At 44.7% G+C, this 26,574-nt stretch overlaps 2 protein-coding genes across 4 annotated transcripts; both read right to left on the bottom strand.

Annotated features, from left to right (window-relative positions):
- Positions 1-12,131: 12,131 nt before the first annotated feature.
- Positions 12,132-15,815, bottom strand: kctd12b (potassium channel tetramerisation domain containing 12b). The gene has a single exon (XM_071524924.1). It carries the CDS (start codon positions 15,159-15,161, stop codon positions 14,310-14,312), a length of 852 nt encoding a protein of 283 aa, XP_071381025.1. The 5' UTR covers positions 15,162-15,815; the 3' UTR covers positions 12,132-14,309.
- Positions 15,816-19,196: 3,381 nt separating this feature from the next.
- Positions 19,197-26,209, bottom strand: znf711 (zinc finger protein 711). 3 transcript variants are annotated; one of them, XM_071524895.1, is made up of 9 exons: positions 26,070-26,209; positions 24,703-24,785; positions 24,476-24,573; positions 23,436-24,293; positions 23,149-23,295; positions 22,805-22,987; positions 22,541-22,678; positions 22,274-22,408; positions 19,197-22,013 (listed from the first exon to the last, which is right to left on the bottom strand). In XM_071524895.1, exons 3-9 carry the CDS (start codon positions 24,552-24,554, stop codon positions 20,833-20,835), a joined length of 2,721 nt encoding a protein of 906 aa, XP_071380996.1. In that variant the 5' UTR covers positions 24,555-24,573; positions 24,703-24,785; positions 26,070-26,209; the 3' UTR covers positions 19,197-20,832. The 3 variants fall into 3 exon arrangements, with proteins under 3 accessions (XP_071380996.1, XP_071381004.1, XP_071381012.1); XM_071524903.1 differs by having other exon boundaries at positions 24,703-24,782; positions 26,070-26,178; XM_071524911.1 differs by lacking the exon at positions 22,541-22,678.
- Positions 26,210-26,574: the final 365 nt, after the last annotated feature.

Here is a 26,574-nt window from a genome sequence, read left to right as displayed (position 1 = left end):
GCATTAATGACCGACAGACCCTAAGGTTAGCCAGACATCTGTCCAGTGATTATCACCACAGCGAGAACTCGTATGTTTGATCTCGGATATTCTGTGAAAGCATGCTTTTTCTGTGGAGTCCTGTTCCCTCTAGATTGCCTTACCTTTCCATCTCAAAGGATAAGTATTCCCTTTGTTGAATGGTGAGTCGCTCTTCTTCAGAGATCAAACCCTCACAGTGCATTCATAATAAGTCAAAAGGCCAGCTTCAGAGGAAGATAAAGATAAAGACAAAGGGTGAAAGAGAATTCAGAAATGAACGGATTCCTATGTAGAAATGCAAATCAAGGGCTTTGGTTTTAGGGGTGTCTGTTTTGTCTAACAGGAATCCAGCAGAACAGACTGCGCGTCTTCTGCTACAGTAAACAGGAATTTTAAATCAGGAAGACTTGTTGTTGCTATCCTCTGCATGCATCCTGACTCAGGCACGCTCCGATGACACGGCTTTGGGCCTGGGAGCCTGGCCAGCATACTGTCTCTCTACAAGCCAACGCTGGATGCCAAATATGAGGAAAGGAGCTGATGAGGCAAGACGCTCTAATGAGTTGCAAAGTACAATCTTTTCTATGGATTTCTCAACTATGACCAGCGAGTTGGAGATGGCTTGAGCATTGGTGTTTGGGGAATGTTTCACTAAGACTGCCAGGACAGCAGAAACGGGGGCTATAGTGTAGCTTGTGAGACGGTAGCCCGCTGTGCAGAGACTCAGTGTTTTCTTTAGGATTGTGACAAACCCTTAATCTCTAGTTAATCCTCCACTCAGAGCAACGAGGAAATCGCTGTTGCTCCTTGGCGGTTACCAGTGTCCCTGATAAAACTATTCTATTTGTCTGATGTTTAATAAGATAAAACTTCCCTCTTGGCCACCACTTGAGGATTAGCGCCTTAACCTCGATATTAACCCTAGGCGATGCAGAGAGCAGGACTGCATCGGCTCCTACCAGAGACACAGTGTTGATGGGAAGCTCTGGGACAAGACAAACCCATCAGGACTTCCATTCAAAGATGTTTTTGCCAGTGAAGTGTGAGGACAGCCACAGGCCTTAGCATAATCAAAGGTGGAGCAGCAGGTTGGACCTTGATTGAAGTCAGTTCAGGTCAGAGAGCAAGTGAAAGACAAACCTAATGAGACATGAAGAGATCAAAACAGACAAATAGACATCGAGGCTGCAGTCAATAAATCAGCCAACGTTTAAAACCACAAGGAAGCGGCAATTCGATGGTGTCTTGCTTCCGTAGTTCAGCGTATTTCTGCTAGAAACAGGATGTTGGGGCAAGACAAAATGTGGGGAGAGACAGTTCAAAAGTGTCTAAAAGTTGAAAGATGCTTTGTGCATAATTTTGGATTCTTCAAAATGAATAAAATCCAGTCACTGCGATGCAACCATGGAGTCTTAGAAAAAGGAAACAGGGTGGGGGTGAGTGTGTCACTTTGAAAGTTGTGAAGTTGCAGGTTTTGTATGATGGGAGGGGTGGAGGGGACTGTTCAAAAATCTGTGATGGTATTATTGGTTTGAATTTTTGTATGCCTCCTGGTACATGAAGAAGTATCCAATAACACTACTTTGTTTTCCAGAATGTAAATGTAATGATTTCAATATTAAAATACAATCAATCAATAAATTGTGATGCTGAGCAAGAGCATTGTGCGGGATCTTCTTTTTTCAAGAGATAGTTGGATGTGCAAATATCTCTATGAAAAAATATTAAAATACAAGAAAATACAAATTTTGGATTTTTTTTGTCATTGTTAAATAGGCGTACGTTATGATATGGCGAATTATAGCTAACAAGGTGAAAAGGTAATTTTTCATTTCTTTGTGACTTTTGAAATATTCAAGGCACTGCCTCTGCTAAAATTGGAACTGCACAATAATGTCTGTGCATATACAGACACACACACACACACACACACACACACACGCACACACACACACCTGATAATTAATTAGCAAAGCTGGGTGATCATTTTCTACAGAACAGATAGAAGAATAAATGGCATTCTGCATTGGATCATGGAGTCATCATCATTATCATTATTATTTTTATTATTCCCACATTCTGGCCCTTGGTAATTACCCACCTCGCTTCCTGGTACACCGCATTCTCTTTTCAAATTCTTTTTATTGCTAGCTTGAAGATAACACAATCGTAAAATGAACCAAACTGCAGAGCTTTTGAATTACTGGCAGAGAGTGGAGTAGAAAAAGGCTTTGAAGTCATACTGTTAATATTGATGAGGTGAGACATTTTAGATGACTAGCACCAGAGATTTCTCTTATTTCTTTTATTTTGCATCAGCAAGGTCAACTACCTAAAAATTCACACTTATCTTACATTAGCCAGCTGCTTGATCACTGAACACGATACACAGAGAGCAGGTCAGAAATGTCTAATTAATGGCATGACATGTGATATCATCCTTTATCACCGAGTGAGTGAAAATGACGTTTATTATTTCCAAATAGCTTTGTCACTAACATTCTCTATCAGGATGTTGTTTTCTATAATGGGAAAGGCTATTCTCATTGGTGTAGCTGTAGGTGTGATCACAAGACCAGCTCAGCTGAAGCACTATATTTAATGAGTCAATTTCAGATCTGTGACATGCAAAAGCTACCACATTTGCTAAAGTCTCTGGAGTAAACTTTGTTGCTGCATGCTGATGTCCTCACATAGTCCTGATGGGAGTGCTAGCACCGTGAATATAAAGTCAAGTTGATGATTTGTTGTACCGTTGCGGCTTTTCGCCACTATGCCGGAGTCCAAAGCCAAAGCTCTTCTATGCATTGTATTTTTTGAGCAGATCACTTTGCCAGTGCCTCTTGCGATCCGGGAACACTTTGGGAACGCGGATCTTCTTGAAGTCCTCAATGCATTTCTTCAGATCATCCTCCAGCATCTTCCTCTCCTCCTCGTCTTCCTCCACTCCAGCCGGGGGGCCGCCATTCTCCCTGGCGGTGGGGCGTGGCAGCGTCTTTAGGTTCAGGGTGGTTGGTCGCTGGGGGCTCTGGAGCGGAGGTGGTGTTGTGGGAGGAGGAGTGGAGGCAGACACAGGCTTGGATGGTGGCAGGACCAGCGGCAGGACTGGAGGCGGGATAGGAGGCGGGACAGGAGGCAGGACAGGAGGCAGGACCGGTTGCGGGACAGGAGGCAGGACCGGTTCCGGGACAGGAGGCAGGACCGGGGCCGGGACAGGAGGCAGGACCGGGGCCGGGACAGGAGGCGGAAGAGGTGGGAGATCAGGACTGTCCAGAGCTGGTGGAGGAGGAGGAGGGGGAGGAAGAGGAGGGGTTGGAAGAGGAGGAGAGTCCATGGGCAGGGGGTTTCGTACATCTAGCGTCGTGTTGCTGCTGGTTTCCTGAAGGCTTTGGGTTCTGCCACTGGGGGGGTCTGCTGCGGGTCCAGCAGCACGAGCAGCAGCGGGCTTAGACATCACCGCTTCACTGGAGACTGGAGGGTCAGAAGTCAGTGCTGCGGAAAACACTGATGAACCACCTGAGGCAGAAAGAAAGTATTGCAAAAATTACACAGTCTGGTTCAGCCCAGACCATTTTCAAGTTGAATTAAAATCCAATTCATTCAGCATTTAGGAGGAAGAGTGAAAAAGTGCTGAGGAATCAATAAAGACAATAAAAAAGGGATAAGAGAAGGGGTGAGAAAAGAAATCATATTCAGAATCAGGTGTCTGGTCTCTTTGAAGAAAGGTTCTAGCTATCAGGGGAACTTCACAGGGAAAATTTTATTACATTCTGCCTTTATTGTTTGCCTTATCAAAGTGTGTCAGTAGTATGTGGCTGGCAGAGAAACAACCACCTCAGCTTTCAGCCTCAGAGCTTTTGTTTCCAAGGGTACAAAAGTAAACACATCCTGGCACAAGAGTGCGTAGGAGCATTATGGGTAAAGAAATTAGCAGGGGAAAGAGAGCTCAGCAGGAGAGGAAAGGAAAAGAGAGCAGAGAGTTTCATTTAATTTCAGAATGTCCTCTTTCCCTGTATAAATTTATTTCTCTTTACCAGCATCCACATTATCTTACAGGGGCATATAGATTGCCTGACTGATAGACTGAACATTGTGGCTAAAACTAGATGAGCTATTTCTCACTTTATGTCGATCCTTCATCTCATCTCCTCTCATCTATGTGAGGACAGAGGATGTTGCTGTGGTGCAACTTCTTGGAATGGTTGGAATGGCGCAGGCACACGCTGTACTTCGGGGTATTTGAAAACCCATTTACCAATTTAAATTGGATCCTCTCTGTTTACAAAACAGCTTATTTTGTGGAAACCACTGTGCAGGCTATCAGCATCTCTCTTCCCTCTGATTTGCATTGATTACATGATGGAACATACTGTAACCGCAGCTTTGGCTCAGCGAGTCACGGCAAATTCAAAGCAAATTTAAGTGTTAGGACACAATGGCAGCACTGCATGCACACATGCACTCCCACCACCCGAGTGTACAGTCACACAAGATTAAATCACACACATGTTCACACTCACAATTAAACAGCCACATACATGCTGCTGTATTAAAGCTAAATTGCATGACTCCACTTAAGCGTGCACATATATACACAGTCAGTTTCTCTCACAGCCCCTCATGGAAAGATATGCAAGTATATTAAAACACACACAGCAGACACTCATCTGCGTACGACCACACACCCTAAACACACACAGAAACACACATGTGCACAGACATACTAACACACAAGGCCTCTGCACTCTTTCTTCCAGCAGGGCTCATCGTCACGGTAACCCAGCTTATATAACAGGAAAAGCTGCTTGTGTCAAATGGAGGCGGCACAGAATATTCTCCCACTGCTTTGGCGTTCTGAATAACTGAATGTGTGTCTGTTTGTGTGTGTGTGTGTGTGTGTGTGTGTGTGTGTGTGTGAGAGAGAATGTGAGAGAGTGCCCAAGTTTGTGTGTGAGAGAGAGAGTGTGTGTTTGTGTTGCTTGTGTGTTTGTGCATGGATGCGTAAGCACGTGCATGAGTATTTGTGGGGGTGTGCATGCGCATGTGTGGACACAAGCGTGTGTGAGAACTTGTGCACGTGTGTGTGTGTGTGTGTGTGTGTGTGTATATTCTGGGCATGAAGAGGGAGAGATAAAGACAGAAAGAAAGAAAGACGTAGGGGGAGGAAGGGGGTGGAGACCGTGCGTATGAAAAGAGGGGTGGCAGAGTGTAACAGAAGCATGTTCTCCAGTGTGCGCTCGTGTGCGCACGTACACACGTGCACATGCCTGTGCGTGAGTGTGTGTACAGTACATACAATGTGTCTCATAATGAATACATGTGTATGAGGGCTGCCTGGACGTGGGAGTACGTGGGCTTAGTAGTGTTAGAGGAATAATCCACTGGGGGATGGGCTCCATCCTTCTCTCTAAGCCTTATGGAGGAGAACAGGGAAAGAAGCACTCACCCCTTTTCCCCCGGCTGTATCTCCAGAGAGATATACGCAAAAGCCAAAGCGCTTTCTCACACATCCTCTCTCTCTCTCTCTCTCTCTCTCTCTCTCTCTCTCTCTCTCTCTCTCTCCCACTCTCTCTCTCTCCCTCTCTCTCTGAAAGTCTCCCATCTGTTCAGTGTGACACATCCCTCCATTGCCATCATTACTGCCATTAGTAACTCTAATGTGTCAGTGTTGCCAGGGTTTAGCACCTCTCAGTGACAAAATGTCTCCTCCACTGTGTGCATGTCATTTTCCTCCCACCTGAATACATGTTTTTCTATTCCACACATATTGTTATTGTTATTATTTATGAAAGATTCTGTTAGCCTTGCCAAGTCCCATCATCCTAACTCATACATACAGGAGTTCCTTTTATATTAATGCCTAATACTGTGTGTATGTAGCAATAAGAGGTTTAAAAATGAATGTATCAGGTATAACTGGAATACCTTGAATATGACCAGGTCATTCAGCCAGTAGGCACTGTTTAAAAATTCACCGTGGCCACTGACAGGTGTTGTGACCTGAGGATAAGGAGGCTGGCAAACAAGAGGCCAGCATCATCTCCATGGTAACTCCACAGCAATGTGCGGGAAGACACAGCAACACAAATGCATAGTAACGTCTCTCAGATGGAGGAGCTTTTTATCCAGAGCGTGAAGTTGTACATCTGGCTCTACCCTGCTGTTCTAAAAGGAGATCACGCTACATAGTTTTGGCAATAACGGCATGTTTTATATCTAATTACCCACCATTCAGCTCAGATATCCAACATCTGCTTTGTGAAATGATCTGTATGCCACCTAATGACAGAGTGGGCCTCACCGCCCATCCACCATTCATTATCTTTTCTCTCTGATTGCTGAGAGCAAATACATATGGGGGCGTAATCAAACGTGGTATGACAATATTGGCCTTCTGAGTCACTTTCCATACCAGGCATGAGCACTGTCTCCCGTATCGAACTCACGGGAGTGCACTGACAAGTCTCTGAGCAATTATAAATGTGTCAATCTTCATAACGTAGAGGAAATGGGTGAGATAGACAGGAAAAAGAATTGAAAGTTGCTGTCAAGTAATATGGACAGAGAGAGAGGGGGGAGAGAGAGAAAGAGGGAGAGAGGGAGGTACAGTATCATTGAAAAAAAACAACACATTTTAAATGAACCTGAAAGCCACTAATCAATGATTAACCCAAAGATAAGATACATTTTTCCTCATCCATTTAGAGAAAGCTGTTCTATGAATTTGATTTCTGCAGACTTGCATTGCTTATTAAGACCTGCACCTGATATAAATGCTCCAATGCTTCTCATGCTCCACCTGCTTCCTCCTGCCAAGTTCCCTCGCTTTAAACACCTTAACGTCTTGCTTGGCACCCACATCCCTTACCAGCCTACCAAAGCACCCTAAAGCATCCATCCTAGCATCCCTCGGCCCCTCCAGGGTGCACAGTCCCCTGCCGCCCCCTGCCCAAATCCTCCTCCTCTCCCCTGTCCCAGCCAGGGTCTCAGTGCCCATGGTTGGGACACTGAGGTCAGGCTTGGCTGTTCAGATTACTGATAATTAGAGGGGGAGATTAAAGCCCTGGTCTCCAGATGGCCGAGGTGAATCCCAGTCCTGACAACAACAGCACTCATAGACATTATTACAACTCACTGCTCACACTCACAAACCTGGCGGCAGCAGAGACATAATAATTGCTCAGAGTTCATTCACATGCCCAGGTCAGCACACACTGCTGTAACAAAGTTGATTATTGTGAGCATGTTGCATAACAGTTCCAAATGTTCAACACCATTATAACAAATACACTACCAGTCAAAGGTTTGGACACATGCATTTTTCTTTATTTTTACAATTTTTCACAGTTTAGAATAATAGTAAAGACATTAAAACTATGAAATAACACAAATGGAATTATGCAGTGACCAAAAAAGTGTTAAACAAATCAAAACTATCTGCTACCCTTTGCCTTGATGGAAAAGCAAAGATAGAAATTCATACATAGGCATCAAGTTCACTATTTATATTTGTTGAAAAAACAATTTTCAAGCATTTAAGCATAAGCCTTTAGATTAAAATGGCTTTAAGATAATGAAAAAACATAGTACATTCAATCAGGTGTGTCCAAACTTTTGACTGGTAGTGTAATTACTATAACATTTCATGGACTGCAATGTTGTTTTGTCATAACTAGTAGATATGAAGCATTTCAAAGCATTTCCAAAATGAGATATCTTCCATTTGAAATAGATGTCTGCTCTGACAAAGTGGTTGCTGGCATGAAAGTAACTCTCACCATTAGATGTATGTTATTTACTATCTTGAGACTTTACTTACTTACTTAAGGATATATAATCTGATTAAATGATGATGTCGCCTTCAGCTAAGTCTAACAGAAGAAGGTCAACCAGAACAGAACAACAGACACATGGCTGTCCTTTCCTCAACCACTCATTCTCTCCCCTCCCTCATTTTGCCCAATCTGTTTTCCTATCTTTTTCCTGTTCCCCTCCTTTCCTTGTAACCTACTCCTGCCTCCCTCCTGTTATCCATATTTAGCAAGGAACTTAGCCACTCCAGTTATCCTTTCAGTGACTTTTGCCCTCTATCCTACAACTCGCTTCTGACACTTCGACACACTCCCTTCAACTAATTTCATGCTTTCTGCTTCCTCATTCCCATCCTACTTCAGCTTTGTGTTTTCATACATCCCTTACCACTTTGGCTGTCAATTCTTCTCCCTCTGCCTGAAAGCTTAAGGGAAAAGACACAAAACGATTGTAAAGACAGAGAGAAAGAGAGAGCGAAAGACAAAGAGAGAGAAAGAGCAAGTAGAGAGAGATAAGAAAGGCAAGAGATACTGTACATCACTGTGACCTCATCCACTCTCTTTCGGCCACTCGATCTTGTCTCACATTAACTTCTCCTCTTGTCCCGCTGGGTATGAATGCCCCCCCTGACCTTGCATGACAGAGTCCCCTGGTGTTCGGGGGCCAATATGTTTAGTGACAGCTGCTCTCGTCGGAGACGTGTGTGAGGAGGAGGAGCAGCAGAGCGTGCGTGCCCACGCTGGAGGACAGAGCAGCGCGGTAAAGGTACACATCTGGCTCAATGCCTGGCTCACTATAAATAACCCAACGCACAATGCGACAAAGACGCCCCGAGCCAGCGCTACTGTACTCTGTGCATGTGGGCTGACATGCCAGCGTGGGCGAACGGTGATGTCACAGACAGATAGACAAATACACACTCACTTACATGTAAACAAAAGCACAAAAGCATGCAGGCTCTCGGTTAACATGCACATGCATACACCCCCGCCCCTTACATACATGTAACACACATTGATGGAGGAAGCAGCAGCGGCAACAGTCCTTTCAGCGGGCCTCAGGGCCTCAGGCTGCTCCCTGCTCTCCTTCTCTCCAGTTCATACACCCTCTGTTGGCTGACACTGCTCCCAGGTAATTAGGAGCCATGATGCTTCTCTTTATTAGCATGGACTTCTCCTGGTTATTGCTGCCAGGAGAGGTTGGGGGAGGCAAATGGCTTGTTTGCTTGCTAATGCATTTTTAACTGATCGTGAAGAACAGAGAACAGGAGCCAGCCAATTAGATCTGAAACCTCACTGCCCCAAGTATCATCATCAGCCTCACATGTTGTCCCCATCCACTCAGGCTTTTCCACTTAGGGAATTCCAGGCGGTTGTTGCAGATTTCCTCCTAGCAACTTCACTCCCTCTGTGTGTGTGTATGGGTGTGTGGGCGTGCCTTTAGAGATGACAACTGCCAGCTCAGCACATTAGCGAGCCCAGGAGTGCACCTGGTTCATTACCCCTGCGTGGTCCCATACCAGCCAGTGCTGACCCAAGGCAGAGGCCCCAATCACACACAAACACACACACACACACACACACACACACACCCAAACCTTACACCCCTCACACCTGTCCTCCAAACACGCACAAGTGCAAAAACAGAACCAAAACACAGTGGTAAACACACTGTAATGCAGCACACTGATTCAAAAGTAGACACAGCACTGAAAGGACTGGTCATGTAAACAAGCACAGAGCCACAGATGATTGCAGCTGAGAATGAACAGAAACAGAGACACTGCCATACAATGTCCGATAGCCCACTTGAAAAAATGGTGAGAAAGTGACTCATTGTGGAGCTCTGTGTTGTCACTCCAACACAGATGTCTATTCATAAAAGAGTGTTTTTTAAATATATGTATATATATATATATATATATATATATATATATATATATATATATCCATCAGGAAACCTGGATTGGTTGTAGTCCATTTAAAGGTACATGCTCTTATAAGGATAAGGTTATTACCGATGGATGTACAACATAGCAATAAAGTTCATGCCCCATAGCTATGCAATAAACACACGTGTATACTCTCACACACACACACACCCACACACACACCCACACACACACACACACACACACATACACACATAAACACATACACACACATGCACTCAAGAAAATACAATCTTTTTTGAATGGAAAATGTCACTTTCCCCCCTCTCTGTTGATGTACCCATATGGATCAATATTAATCATAATCATGGTGAGTAATCTTGTGGATCAATATTTGTCCCGTTTAACAGAATCTCACACATAGGAATACAACATAGCACAGCTTAGGGAAGGTTTTTTTTTTTTTTATCAGGACGACGCAGCAGTTCACCAAACAGCACAGGACACTTCATGCTCGAGTCGCTCAGGAAGAGATTAAACACCTAAATGTTGTTGGTTAAATACTCTCCCAGTCTCATCTCACTTCCACCAGCCATCTGTCCATCATCGCTCTCTGCCTCTTTGCCCCATCCCTTTCTCTCTCCATTTCCAATCCCTTTTCCTATGACGTAGATCCGTTCCTGCTCTCCTGTCTCTTCCCTTCTCCTCCTCACAGGGGAATCACTGACCTAGCTGGCTGGGAGACAAGGGGATCATTCTAAGAAAGGCAAGCTGACTGGCCGAGGCATGTCGCCATATAGAGCAGCCTGCTGTGACACCGGCTCCACAGGCAGTAAACATGGGTCAAATCACTGCCTCAAGGTAAAGCGCTCTAGCAGTTATGGAAAAAACAGTCTTGTACTCTCAGGACACACATTCCTCCACCGCCTCGCTCTTTTACGGCAGCAGTTCAATTATGAATTGCAAAAGCTCAAGGGGAAAATATGTTAACTTTATACCTTTTGTTCGAAGCGGAGATAAAATGTGAAATGATAAGGGAAAACAACATAAAAAATGAAATAAAAGAATCAATTAAGTCAGTCTGTTTTTCAATTATGCTGATTGATTTTTGCCCCCTCTGTGTGTGTGAGTGTGTGTGTATCGTCTGCTATACACACAAATTAAATTTGATCCTGGCTTTTTTTTCTCCAAGAGACAGAGAGGCAAACTTCATGGTAAAATATCTTTATTGTGACACTCTGGTTGGAACAGGCATACCACTATGGTGACACAATAGGAACCTGCTTCCTATATGGCACATAAGCAGGCATGCTACACTTTTTTCAGCCTCAAGTTTCACAACAGAGCATTAGGAATTTCCAAGTAGCATCTTTTCACAACCTGGCCTTTGCCGCTACTGTTTTATTTATGGGTGTCAATGCTTCTCACACATCTACTGTTGAATGTTGAGTCTCGAGGCAGCCCATGGAGGTATGGATGGAGAGCGGTATAGACACTGGCGTCTGAAATTCCCCACTTGAGGCGCGTCTCTCCATGTCTGTGCTAATGGCTGCGTCGGTGGACACTGACATGGGAGGAACGCTGCCTGCGATCCTCCCATGCTCCCCTCGCTGTGTTTGTTTGGGTTGGGATTGGTTGGAGAGACACTGCAGGCACTCTATTGTCCTGTTCTCTGAGGATTTGTCATACATTCCAGACAGCAACAAAATAATATTCTATTTTAAACAGAATGGAGGCACGTAAATATTTAAAGAGATTTTAACAAGCTGAAAAACTATCCTTTTTTTTTATCTAGGCCAGGTTGAGATCAGCTTAGAGCTCATAGTCTATGCTAATTAATATCTCATGATCTCTCAAGATACAAAAAAAGATATATGGCACCGATCTGATTCACCTACATAAGCATCAGTTTGATTGCTGTTCTAGTATAAATAATGCCCACTTTGCTGTCTGTGTGTGTGTGTTCAGTGAGAAATATCCTTCCTCTTGACTACAGACAGCCATTTCTTATCTCTCAGAAATCGGTGCTCTGCTTGAAGCCTTAACAACTACTTCACAGTCCTGGATATTATGCCCAATCTGCCTCTAGATTTTTACTGTTAGGACCAATTAGGAAGATTATTGGCAACAACATAAGGGTTTTGTAATCTACTTTGACAGAGCCTGTTATCTATACGTGTCCTCATTTCTATTCTGGCCCTGTTCTCTGGTCAACTGTTCAATACAAGATCCAGCTGAGAAAAAAAAAAGAGAGAGAAGGAGAAATATGAAAGAGCCGGAAAAGCAGATGGGAGGATGAGGGAGAGAGAGAGGCTGCCCGAGGGTAGAGTCCTGATCATTTAGTATGAAGTACAGTTTATGTTCAAGGACATTTCCCTTTATGGATCTATCTCCATGGAAAATGGGATGATGGAAATTTTAAATGGTTTACTTGTGAAAGAGTTTTACAGTCACTGTTCATTAAAATGTTATAATATCATGTGGGTGGACACCGTGTTCTTTATTTAGAAGGTGCTGAATGCCATTGTATATTGACAAGCAATTGTTATGAATGGAGAATACAAACAAAATAGAAAGAAAACATCTTTTATTTGACACATCAGTTTGCTTTTTGCTGAACACTTTTTAATTTCAGTGTCGTCTATGTCTGCAGCAGGCCTAACATATTGGCGCAGGTGTCAGCAGCACTCCATCACACTGAAACAGTACACTGCCCCATTCTAGATATTACACAACACATTTATTGTCACTGTCAAAAGTTGTGCCAAAAACTATGACCTGACAACTTAGCTCAAGTGAAATCCTACGCGATGCGACCTCACCGGCTGTTTCTCAAAGTTCACTTTATATTGAATCTATATTCTTCTCCCTAACATTATGACAGCATCTACAAATTTTATATTTTTCCCTAACTGCGTCTGCATTTCAATTTCATCAGTTGGATTTAAAATTGTCGGTTGGATTTGAGTGCCTTCAGTTTGTGTGTTTTAATCTGAGGTATATGATGTGCAGACCTGTCCTGAGGCTATATCTGAAAATGACCCTCTATCTTTACTCACTCCTTTATAACTGATGTTATACCCGGTCACTACAAACTGCCCTCACAATGCCCTTGCTACAGTGGTGAGAAAACATTGGGCTTTGGCTGGCTAAAGCGTAATCCTACCCTTTCTCATGGGTATTCACTTACAGTAAGTGAGAGCGATCATCAAATATGCAACAGCTTGAACTGTAATACTGAACTGAGTATTAAGAATAACATTATTGTTTACAAAACACTCAAAAAATCATCCCCTACAACGGCAATCACAGTTTTTAGAAAGGGCATGAGCCGCGTAGGCATGGTGCGGGCCTTTCCAAAGAAGCGCTTCACTGTAGAAATGCTCTTATATGTGTAATTGAGCAAAGAAATGCTAAAGAAGCACAATGAGCAAAGGAGAGAGAGCAGTGGGCTGTGAGTGATGTAACACCTTCCATCTCCTCTGCCCTTCCAGCGTGGGTGATTGAAATACTGAAAACTCCACTGCACAATCAATACACACACTTCATCTGGCATCTCTACTTTTTTTTTTTTCTTCCAGTCAACAAGACCACTTAATATTTGAGCATCCTCCGCTCTCATCAAAGCCTGTTGCTTGCTAGCTTGACACAGAGCCAGCATTTTCTGAACAGGAAATTCCATACACCTAGAACTGGATTGTCCTACAAGCAGTCCACGCCAGTCTTTTCCTTTCATAATAAAATGTTCGATGTGCTTTTCTTGTCCGTGTGGCTATATTATCTTTACGAGCAGAGGCTCAACTAAACCATCATTCAAGACAACAATTGAACAGGAAAACTATGGCATGTTCCCAACCTCATGGTGCAGGACACGTTTAATAAAAACTGAAGGAAATTAGATTTTCGTGTAACAATTCTTTCTTGTGCTGGGCTGCTCACATCCCTCAAGGCTGATAAGATGTCCAATTATTTGGTAATTTAGTTCAGAGGAGCAGGAGAGAGTCTGATCTGCTTGAGTAAGCAGAGGCAAAGTACAGCACTGTACATCACGGGCACTCTTTGAAGCCCTTTTCTATTAGGCCCTTATGACTATATAGTCATATAGACACACTGGGGTTCAATTTAACAAAATTAGCTCTTAGATAGAGTATTGTGCTTCACCAAGGCAGATGCAATATACAAAGGGGGAAAAAGTACATAGAAGGTATCAGTCTCCGTAGGAAAGGCTGTGGGGTTGCTGTGGTCAAGAGAGCTGGATCGGGTCTGGGGCTACAAGTAGGTGGAGCTGGGGCTTTTAGGCTGGGGCAGAAGCTGGACCTGAGGATGGAGGGTGGGGGGTGAGGGGGGGTCACGGGCTGTAGATTCAACCTGCAGATGAGGTATGAAGAGTCAGAGCAGCTGGTGGGTATTTGTTCATAGGATAAAAGCTGGAGGCTGGAGAGAGAGATGGAGGGGTAGAAGATCTACATCTAGTGGTGCAGGAGTCATCAGAGAGAAAAGAGACGGGACGGCTGGAGGCTGGGGGTGGGGGGGCACTTGGAGTCGGGTTGGAGGGGGGCCAGAGGGGGACAAAGCCGGTATAGTCTCACTCACGGTAGAACACATATTCAGTGTAGCTGGTCCAGATCTTGTCGTCCGTCTGCTCGTGGGCAAAGGCGCAGGTTCCCGTGGAGTTACAGGCCACCATGTGAAAGCCCGCATCGGCCAGCTTGTCAAACGCCTGCTCCAGGAAGGTGAACTTGAGATAGTAGCGGGACGTGTAGCGCTCCGGTGGGCGGTCCGGGTCGCGGCTCTCGTTCAGCGTCTCCCCAAACACCTCTTTAGCCAGGGAGGTCTTCCCGCACACCATGATCCGTGCCACCCGCCGGAATTTGGCGTCGGTCTGGCTGTCACGGCCCAGGGTGTACGAGCCTCGGTAGCCAATTGTGATAAACCCGGACCGCTTGCTGTCCACAGCGCCGGGCACCAGACTGGCACAGGCGGCGGCGGCGGCGCCCAGGGAGCCGAGGTTGCGGGCGGTGTCAATCCCAGGTGACGAGTCCTCCGGGTCGCTCTGACATCCCTCGTCGCCCAGGGAGTTCTGCTTGCTGATTTTGGGCGTGAGCAGCTTCACGAGCTCGGGCAGGTTGAAGAACTCGGCCTCCCGCTGCAGGCGCCCGCGCTCGGGGAAATGGTCTGGCAGAACCAGCTGCTGGTCGCGCATGTAGTCCAGGATGTAACGGAACAGGAAGCCGTCACGGTCCACAAAGAACCGTCCCTTGGTGTCCCGGGCCAGTCCTTTGGTGGACTTTCGACTGAACATCTCCCACAGCAGGGAGTCTGGCACGCTTGTGAGGGTAGAATAACGGGTGATGTACACCTGGCCGCCAACGTTGAGCTCTATAATCTCTGGGAAGGTTACCTCCTCCCCGGCTATGCCACTATCCGGTAAAGCCATGTCAGCTGGGTTGTAGTTTAAGGAAGTTTCAGTTCAAATTGCACGACTTGAAACAATATGAAACCGTTTCGCAGCGGTCAGTGAGGCCTGTTGTCAGTTATAAAGCTTGCAGGTCCTGATGCAGCGATGAGCGGATAACGGAGCGTCTAAACTGCAGCGCACAATTCCTTACGCGCGCGATAAAAAGCTCGCCACTACGTTCACATCAAAGCCAGCGGATACGAAACAGTCGCACAAATAGCATCTACTCTAACTACAGGTTTTTACCATAGTGACTAAAACATAGCGCTGAACCTCAGACAGCAGAGGACGGAGCCGTTATGTCCATGTCCTTTACGCGTAAACAGATCCTGAAAATGAAAATCTGCTATTGACACCAAAATTGCAGTTCTCCTAGCTGGAAATGCAGGGACTACACAACTGTCCATAACGACTTATTTCTCTAACTGTGGTCGGTTGTCTTGGCGCAAACAGGATCAGGTGGCCCAACTTCAATCAGGCAATCCATAGTAGGTAACGTTAGTTCCAATAGGTGTCTCCTTAGTAAAAAGCCACAAGCTGAAGCAGATTTCCCAGATGTAATGAGTGGTAAGAATACTGATCAGAAAGATGGTCAGCTTTTCCATCACTGGCCTCAAAATTACACGAGGTGGTCAGCCGTCCAACCCTCCTGCTCCTCTCTCGTGTCAGACTGTAACTCTGCTGCAACGTAACGGCGACTACAGTATTATTCATCCCCGTTAACCACACCTACCTGCAGATGACGTGTCTGGGCTGTGATGCAGGTCAACATATCTCGGCCTCGGCTATCATTTGACTGCGGATTAATAGGCAGGTAATTTATCTGCTTAATTGACCGAGGATAATAATATGTGACAAGGTTTCCTAAACTTTTCTTTTAACGCCACGGACCCCCATATATTGGCCAAGCACCTATTAGACATCGGACCCCATTTGATAAGATTGTCCTAAAGTAGCCTACCACACCTGAGAAGTTTTTCGCTGTAGACTATATTTTTTTTCATTTTATAACGGTCAATAACCTACTTTGTGTGGGAAGGTTACACTGAAAACCTATAATCCAAACAGCCATTCTTGCACATTTCCTTATAACTTCCATGGAGTGAAATAAAAATAAAATTATACTGCTTCTCATTTTGCCAGAGACCCATTGAAACCCCCTCAAGCACTCCTGGTGGTATGTAGAATATGTGTTTATTTATGGGCGCTTACTATAATGTGTCTATCTATGATGGGATAACAGTGACATCTAGTGAATGCTCAAAAGGAAATGCTTTCTCTTTGAAAAATCAAATCTTAATGATAAAGATGGAGAGAGTTAGTTCATGTCATATGGGTACACATGGATATGTCATTATTAAGTATTCTAAACTGGTATTTCTCATTGGCATTTCAATATGGTACAGTCCTAGTGTGTAATTCTTCAGTAAATCCTGAGTTAAAATAATCCACTTTTAATGCAGTGCTTTGAGAACCCATTGTTGGGATTGAGGTACATCATATGACACAATGCAGAAACACACAGAGTGTAAACAGAACTGTGCCAACAGCCTCAGCAGCGCACTGGTAGGCAGCATGGGTGAGTCAGAGAGACCTGTCATAATCAACAGGCTGCTTGGTATCTCTCTCACTCTCACTCTCTCTCACTCTCTCTCTTTCTCTCCATCATGTGTGGTCAACACATTCCTTTCTCTGACTAATCAGCAGCCCCATTCTGCCTGGCTCCAAGCAATCTGGCCCTGATTTCCCTGAGGGGCCCATGGTCTCCAGTTGGCACCAGTACTAGCCCTGTCGCCGACAATCTGGATCTGCCTACATTGGCTATGTGGGCCACCACAGGATCTGGAGGTAACATAGGAGTGTAACTGTCTGCCAGTGAAAAGAGTTGATGACACAGTCCCAGCTCCATTTGTTATTCCCTTAACTGAAATATGCAAGAGCAATATGTTCTTGTACACACAGAATCCCAAGTAGTCCAAAACAAAATTTCCCAAAAATATGCTCTGAAGCAGCACCATATCTGGCAGGCTAAATGTTTGGGATGCTTATCAACTTGCCAATGACTAAAGAATCATGCAACACCCCCCCCCCCCCCCCCCCTCATATTTACTGTGGTATTTGTGTTTGGATCATCACCTTTTCATTCACTGACTGTAGACAGGCTCAAAATCCTTGCACAACATTAGCATCTGACCCTGGATTTTCGATGGCAGTTTCATTATTCTAATCACATCCAGGCCAGAGCCCATTGATCCTCAGAAATATGGACAAAAATGACTACATCAAGTAAATTAGTTTGACCTTCTGCAGCGGCTGGATTATCTGTGTATGTCTGTCAATTCTCATCACAGTGATGGCTCCTCAGAGGCTATTAAGTGTGTGGTGTGTGTGCCTGTGCCTGTGTGCGTGTGTATGCATGTTTCTGCGTGTGTATGTCTGTCAGTCTGTCTGTGTGTGAGTGAGTGTCTCTCTGTGTCTCTCTGTGTGTTTGAAGCTCCACTGATGCAAAAAGGGCGGAACAAGCTTGTAACCCATGGGAGATATAGATAGAGGATCGGCATACACAGACAGGAAATGAGAAAATGTATTTAGGCTGCTGCCGTTGTGCAGTCACTGTTAATAATTCTGCCTGTATGCAGAAAAAAACAACCTGACATGCTACTCATACTGAACTCCTGCTGGATAATACAGTGAGAAAGAAGGGTTACTTAGGGAGGATTTCATGGATGCGTCTGCATATTGATCTCCTTGTCCTCAGCGGTTTTGCTGACAGCTGCACCAGTAAGTGATTTATGGGAGATATTCTGTGGAGGCAACAAAAATGGACAGGCTGTTGCATCTATTTTCTCAGGTGTTTGAGGTGCCCATGTGATCCCATCTGCACAGCTTCATTTCCCCCAGCATGAGGCATCATGCATCTTCTGTGACAGGAGACAGAGAATGTAAAGCAAGGCATGTGTTCAATACATCTCTTTAACACATATGGTTAGATATCTCTACTAGTGTGCCACATCCTTTGTGGGTCTCGGTCGAGGCAGAAGATGCAGTTGTGAATTTCCTTTTTTCGATGAATATGAAACTGAGTCAGAGTTCACAGCAGTGACATTGACAGATCTGCAGCTGCACAACTGATTGAGTGATTGAAGGTAATCCAAGGAGGAATCCAGGAACCCGGAATGAAAGCAGTGTGATATTTCGACGTCATCAGCTCATTCATACTCTGTAAAGAAATTAATTGAAGTCGATTCTCCTTTTGATAAGTGAAGAGGTTTGTTTTTCAGCACCAGCAGGAGGCGCCACACACTTTAGGCCTTCAAGACGGTTTGTCCATGGGAACTTCAGAACACATACATCGGCCAACTGTATATCCCTCCATTACATTTCTTATCAACAAATGTTGCTGAATTAAAGCTGTTTAAAAGCACATTGTTTTTTCTTGATACAAATAAAATGCCCGCTCTCTCTGCCACAAAAGGTTAGACAAGAAGTGGTTTATGGGCTACAAATAGCACAGCATTGTGCAGTCATTGTGTCAGCTTTACTCAGAATCTGTGAATTGATAGATACTGATAGATGCTCATTCAATTAAATCTTATTGAAATGGACAGACCTCTGCTGAAACAACCTACTGCAATGCTGTACAGGAAATATCTCCTTAGTTGTTGACAAAATGCTGTTAGTCAAGGGAATCTCTACCCAAGACAGAAAGATATCAACCTCTCTAGCCTGGAGAATCAATACTGATGTAGAGCAGAGCGAACCTAGACTCCAGCCTGAACAACAGCTTCTGTTGGATTAGCCTATATCAAAACTACTACTATGCTCCCTCAGGTAGGCCAACAAATCTAATGGATTAAGATGAGAACATATGGAACAATGTAACTGTTCTGTGCCTTCATTTTGATAAGACTAAATCAGAGAACCAGAGAACAGACAGGCTGCCACCTAGAGGCAATTATTATTTGCAGGACAAAAAGGACAAACAAGTGTAAAAAGATAATTGTTTATTTTGGTTCCTCCCCACCAGTAGTTTATCCACAATCAGACTGAAAGAAAAATAGACTAAGGTACACGAAATGCATGGATCTTTAATATATACCACAATTAATTTTATGGAGACAGCATATGTGCATACTTTTAAGACTAATGCCAATATGTCGACCATGGAGTTCAAGGGTAATCCCATGCTTGGGATTCGGTTACGTAGGACTAGGGTCTGGGAAACTGATGTTAGTGAGCACAAACAAACACAAAACCCAATCACTTATCCATAAAACAGAACAACGGATGGTTTCACTCACCACTTTCAATGACAAATTTAATTTTGATGGAATAATGATACGTTCCCACCTGCTAGGAGACAATACTCAAAACACTCTTTATCCACTCACAAAGTTCAGTAATTGTTTATTATCCAGGGACTATATATATTATATATATACTCCCCATACATGTAATTAAAAAAAAAAGGTAATTAAAGTGCTTTCTACCGACTCAAACATACATAATCTCTGAGAGAATGGTATTGATACAGCATGTTTGAGACTTAAAAATCACTTGTTTTCTGATTAGCTGAGTTCAGTGCTTGAGGAATAAAGACCAACAGATGTAAGGCATGATTGCAATCAAACGGTTAGCTGAGAGAGCACATACGTGTCATAGGTGACATCACACATAATGCATCTTCCAGTGGCAGTCAGATACAACCACTTCAGAGGTTACCAAACATTCTGAAGTCAACCCTCCGTCAAACTCACATAACATTAATACATTGATTAATAATGTGCACCATCAGAGGGGAGAAAGCAGATTGCTGTCAGAAACGTGTTGTTTACACTAAAGGGATATTCCACTAATATATCAACTGCACCTTTTTTCTTTTCTAGACACTGCTGATCTGACCATATATAAAACCCAGATTCAATTTTTAGACATTTTTAACAGAATATACATTATACATGATTATTTTAATGGCACTCAATGAGTGTTCAGGCTTGGGAGGAAAATCATAGTGTACAGAAGTACAACTGTTAGATTTATGAATATCGTTTTAAGGTGCGTTATGTATGTAAACATTGTTCCAAACCATTTTTGATCGCCCAAATGGCCCTGCCCCTTGAATTAATGACATGATGGCATTCAAAACAAATGTCAGGGTAAAAGCTGGTTAGTTAGTAAGGGGAAAGAGATACTAGTTGATACTCTGGAGGCAAATTTCTCCTGTACTCATTCCACATCGTCTGAAGAACTGGCATGACGTTCACAAAGCACCACTTTCTATATTACAGGACACAGTCATCATCTTGCAGCATTTCAGCTGAGTGGGTATAAAAATATAGAAATTTGAAACCCTGAATATATGTTCATATGTGATTTTTCTGCAACAAAACAAGACAAAATTTACAGCTGTCCCACTAAGTGTATACACTTGCTTTTTTAAATTCACTCCCACCTAAAAATGCGTTCTTGCATTACCCTTGGGGGGGATTAGACCCATTTCATCACAGAACACAGAATGGTCAATTAGAATGTCGTCGTCATCAACAGTCTATATCCGTCATTCCTTTGTTAATAGACTAAAATTACTCTGGATGTGTGACACAGATTTACTTGGGAGAGAGGAGTGTGTGTTTGTGTGTGTGCGATGACATTACATCAACATGTCTTTGTGATGCCTGGCTATGTGTTGGCTCTTCTCTGAAGGCCTCCTAAAGCCCTTGGTGCAGTAGTCGCAGCGGTGGGGGTAGTCCTTGGTGTGGATAGAGATGACATGGCGTTTGAAGCCAGAAGCGTCCGTACTGTTATACTCGCAATACTGGCACTGGTAAACCTTTCTACCACTGTGTGTCTTCATATGCTTCTTCAGCTCCGCGGGCTGCCGGAAGCCTCGTCGGCATCGCTTGCACTTAAAGGGGAGGTCCTTCGTATGCAAGGATAGGATGTGACGACTCAGGGTGAAGGTGTCGGGAGCGTTGAAGTTGCAATGCCTGCACTGGTGCACCTTGTTGCCCTTGTGTGTCTCCGCGTGTTTCTTCAACTCCGAGGGCCTGTGAAAGCCCTTCTCACACACGTCACACTGGTGGGGGAAGTCCTTGGTGTGCACAGAGATGATGTGGCGTTTCAGGTCACTGGAGTTGGTGCTCTTGTGCTCACAGTGCGGGCACTGGTGGGTCTTGTGGCCTTGCACCATCTCTATATGACGCTGGAGCTCCCGTGCATCAGCGTAAGCCTGGGGGCAATGGCTGCACTTGAAGGGCAGGTCTGCGCCATGCTTACTCTTGATGTGAGTCTTTAGGTTGGACTGATCTGCACAGCGGAACTCACAGTGCGGGCAGTGGTAGGGCTTCTCGCCCGTGTGGGTCCGCATGTGCTTCTTCAGCTCAGACGGGTGACGGAAGCCTTTGGCGCATTCCACACACACGTGAGCAAAGTTCTTACTGTGCACTGCGAGCAGGTGACGGTTGAGCAGGCCCTGCTCGGCCGTCTCATAATCACAGTACTTGCAGTGATGCAGTTTGGGCTCCCGGTCCTTGACAATGAGCTTGTCTGAGCCCAGGGGGCTGGACTCATGGTAGCGGCGTGTGTACTCTGTGTATTCGGGAGACCGCTCACTGTGGTGGCTCAGCAACTTGTGGCTCTCCAAGTGGTTGTGGAAATTGACCTTCTTGTTGGTGGTGAAGTCGCAGTCTGTACACTGGTACTTCTTCTTTAGCAGATGATCTGGGTGATTCTTCATGTGGCATTTGAGGAAGCCTCGTGAGCGGAACTTCTTTCCACAGATGTGGCAGGGGTAGACGGTCAGAGGCATGCCATCTGGGCCAATGATGACAGCTGGGACAGAGGTTTGAATGGATAGCATATATTAGTTTATAATACTGTGAACAACATTTTATAAACTGTGTAAAATTCTCCCATGATTTTCACAAAATTATCAAATCATAATAGAAAAATTGGAAATTGTGGGGTCAACCAGTATGTGCAATGTTGCTCTGTCCTGCAGTACAAAAAGTACAAAAACTGACAACTTTTAAAGCCATTCCCATCATCAAACAACCTTCTAAATCAACCCCAGTGTTAACGGCTGTTCATACCAGTCTGACACTGCCGTGTTTCTCCCTTCTTCTTTTTCTTGGGCTTGGGTTTGAGAGCACGGTTGGCGCCCAGTCCCTCTCGGATCTGCAGAAAAGGCGTGGCCGTCCCATTCTTCACTGAATCAATGCTGTTGCCTGTACAGACATATCAGTTCACAATCAACAGAATGGAAAACCTCTCTCATCGTGAAACCTGCTCAGAGAACCTGCTTGTTCTATGATACTTCATGCTATAAAAGTGGTGTACATCCAAGCCATGACGTTTACCATAAGAATTTGCCCAGGACACGGGCACAAACATCTTGTTGTTTAGGGAGTCATCTAGCTGGACTTCCTGTGCTGTAGCCTCCTCTTCCTGATCTACTACCACCTCCATATACACCTGCTCAGCCATGTCTCTTTCATCTATAAAGCCACAGAGACAATCTGTTTAACGCCCTCCTACTGATTTACGACCACTCAGTGGGACCTGGCTGACGAAGTGTCAATTGAAAGTGTTTGATCAGGGAATTGTTTCACAAGAGTACGTACTGATGTCATCGTCATCATCATCATCACTGTCGTCATCATCATCCTCCTCCTCTTCTTTTGGATGGTTCTTGACTGCCATGTACACCATCTTGTCACGGCCAACTCCCAGTCTGCCTGAAGATGCAGCCTCCAGGTCAGGATGGCCATTCTGGTAATCATCCTCTGTTATTACCTCTGTTCCCCCTGGAACAAGAATGAAATAAAAATAGAAAACATTAGTCAAAGCCATGACAGACACTTGTTCAGGGAAGAAATCTCTAAATATTTACCTTCATTGCAGAAATAAAAGTACTATGATATATTGTCAGCAGATTGTGAAATTGGTTACTCTAAAAGCCACTTGCCCAAATCGTCATCTGCTTCAGCTTTGAAAATGTAGACTTTGATGACCTCAGATCCATCCTCCTCTTTGGCTTCCTTGTCCTCCATTACCTCAGTGCTGATCTCCAGGGGAGTGTCTCCTATGTCCAGCTTCTCCCCAACCTCATCCACTACAGTGACACAAAAACAAGTTCCTTTTATAGCCTTGGTTATTCAAAATTGTATGTTAGCAATGACAAATATTACATTTCACAAGAGCAGTGTTTATAAATCAAAGGTGTGCTGCCATACAGCAAGCTGTGTCACTCACAGGAGATCATGAGGTAATCCTCAGAGCTGCTTCTTGCATCATCATCCTCATCTGTCTGCAGGGCGACAGCCTCAGCTGGCAGCTGCTCATGGATAATGGTCTCAGAGTTGGCCTCTGCAACCATCACCCCCTCAGACACAAGCTGCTGGTCCAGGGTGTTGTCCTGGTGCTCAGACAGTAGTTCTGCAACAAACACCTGGTCTGGCATATCATCATGGTGGTGGTCTGAGTCCTGGATGAGGTCTGAGGTCAAGACATGGTGGTGATGGGCGTCCAGAGCTTCCTCTATAGCGACCTCTGTCCCCAGAATATTATCAGGCATGATCACACTATGTTCTGAGGTCACCATGTCTTCATTCATTTCATGGCTCTCTACCCCTTCAGATTGTAGGCCTTCTACATCCACCTCTAGACCTTCAACAACCTCTGCTTCCAAGCCTTCCACCTCCACTTCCTCCTCAAGGCCCTCAACAACATGAGCTTCCAGGCCCTCAACGTCTACCTCATTTTCCAGGCCCTCTACCACATGTGCCTCTAGACCCTCCACTTCCACCTCCCCCTCTAGGCCCTCAACAACCTGAGCCTCCAACTCTACCACTTGGGTCTGTAGACCATCAACCACTTCTGCCTCCAGGCCCTCCACATCCGTCTCTAAGCTCTCCACCACCTCGGTCTCCAGACCTTCCACCACCTCTGTCTCCAGGCCTTCCACCACCTGGGTCTCCAGGCCCTCCACCTCGAGGCCATGCTCCAGCAGGATGCCCTCGTCTGTCATCACGTCAGACAGAAGCATACCTTCGGGCACAGACACCACAATGTGCTCCCCATCGATGTGAGCCAGGCCTCCCATTCCCGCAACTGCAACAAAAATACATGAAGGGAGCAGGGAGATAGAGATGCATGACAAAGAGCTATAAATGATGGAATGACAATAGCATCTGGCATTATTTCTACAGCAAAATATAAACTATGATTGCACCTGTGAAATGAAGTGCTGTTTACACTATAATGGCAGTCATCTAACCTACATGTCCACCTACCAAAGTCTTGCATGATCATAGTATGGGGCATCTTCAGCTCCTGTGTGTGTAGCTCCAACACCCCGCCGCCTTGGTCCATGTCTTTACTCGGTAAAAGACTGGAAAATACAGTACACATTATGTTAGGCAATTATTTCAGTCTGCCTGTGTGCAATACTGAAAATGAAAGTGAATGCAGCAACTGACAAAGTCAACTAGGCCAATCTGATCAATAGCATAATACATACCTTCACATTTGATGCCGAGACTCTCTAGAATAAAACCAATTGGTTATTTATCGTGCTTCCTTCCATCAGGGGAAACAATCCTTCTGACAAGGGAATACACAAACAATTGGTACAAATAAGCATGTATGCAGCATGCTGATCATAGAATTATAATGAGCATGTTGTGGGTAATTGGGGTTTGTAATAGTCTAACAGTCTCATAAATGCAACCATATTTATTGTCAAACATTGTATACATTCAATACTGCAACAACCTGAAATAGCCTACACTTGTTGTGGCATGTTATTTAGATGTAAGCCTCATATTAGCTTTTTTCACACCACTTATCAAAGCGTGGCTCTAAAAGTGCACTCACTTCATTTGCATGACTTGGATTTTATCATATGTTCTGGAAATTACTGGTGCGATCACAATATTAACTGCCTTGGTGCGACCTTAGTGGAAACGGCGGAAAACCCCTGTCTGATGCCATTGTAGTGGATGGCGGTTATGTTTTCTGCCCACTGGCTCCACCCGCTGCCTGCCGGGAGCACTACAGGCAGCTCCAACCTGAAGACAGATACACCTGGAGCTAGTTGAGCTTGATAGCCGGAGCGCAGTTGAGACAAAGGGCTGCCAAGCTCAGTGTGCAGGGGAACGACCTCACGGACACTGGAGTTCGTGGCTTCTGGGAGAGGAATGGTACTATTGCTTTGTCGGAGGAAATGCATCGTCGTCACATGACGGTCCAAAATGCCCCAAGTCTCATGTCTGCAATGATTTGGAGTATGTGTCTCTAGGTGGATACCTCATTATGGAATGAAGCGCTTACAATTTGTGCAGCCACACTTTTGTTATTACCTTTCCGTTACACTTAAACAGTGAACAAGTCTTGCACCCAGGACTCTTTGCAACAGACTACACATGCTCCGAGTTTATGGCCGCCAATGAAAGCACTGCAAACGTTATGCAATGCATACTAGGGCGGCTACCGCCCTCCACCCACTGGGGCTAACTAGCAAGTAGGCTAGGGCTGTTCCTCCCATCGCCATTTTGTTTAGCACAATGGCTAATATAAGAAATTCATTAACCGATCCTGTATGGGCATTTAAGCACTATCCCCACCGTATGATACAGTATTCGTGAAATAAACAACACCAGGAACAATTCAATAAATGTCCCTAGTCTGTTTTCATTGCATTTCGCGCTCATTTGCGCGACATTAACCGTCTGGTTGGCTAGCTAGCTTGCTAACCTAGCCACAGCTGCTTGTGCCGCATTATCTACCATGTTGTTTTCAGAGAAGGCTGAAAGAGGCCCGCTACGGCCGACTGGGCCCTTGCGCCGTATTCAATATACGTTTCTAATCGATTCTAAATAATTTTACCTGATAACGACGTCTTCCGAGTCTATCGGCGATTCTCCCCCTTCTCGGTTTTGTCTGTTATTGTTTTGGTTTATTTTTGACGGTAAGCTAAGTGCGGCCTGCAGTTTTGGATCCCCGGGCACTCTTTGCTAGGCCTCGGCCAATCAGGTTGCTTCCTGACAAGCAGAGGGAGGGCGGGGGGCAGACAATGCGTGGCCTCGTTTACCGCTGATCCCTTACTATTTGCGTCATGCATAAGAGAGCAGAGTTACATTAACAGTCATTCTGTTGATGAGAACTTATTTATTGGACGCTGTCAGTTACAAAATTGATACATTATTAGGTTACTTAATAAAACTTTCCATGTGGCTACTGACTGTGCGCTCTGAGTCGGTGTGCACAGATGAGGCCTGTAGGCCATTTTGTCACAAGTGGTGGGCAGCAGTGAGCATTCATTTGACAACTGGTTGATAGCTGCACCCAGCAATTAACCAGGAGATGGTGTCAGTAGGGCTGTTGCTTTTAC

Source organism: Centroberyx affinis, unplaced genomic scaffold, assembly GCF_046629955.1.
Source record: "Centroberyx affinis isolate AG114_WGS23_722 - 3 ecotype Tasmania unplaced genomic scaffold, CSIRO-AGI_Caff_v1 ptg000108l_1, whole genome shotgun sequence".
NCBI classification, from domain to species: domain Eukaryota; kingdom Metazoa; phylum Chordata; class Actinopteri; order Beryciformes; family Berycidae; genus Centroberyx; species Centroberyx affinis.
This window is presented reverse-complemented; position numbering and strand designations above follow the sequence as displayed.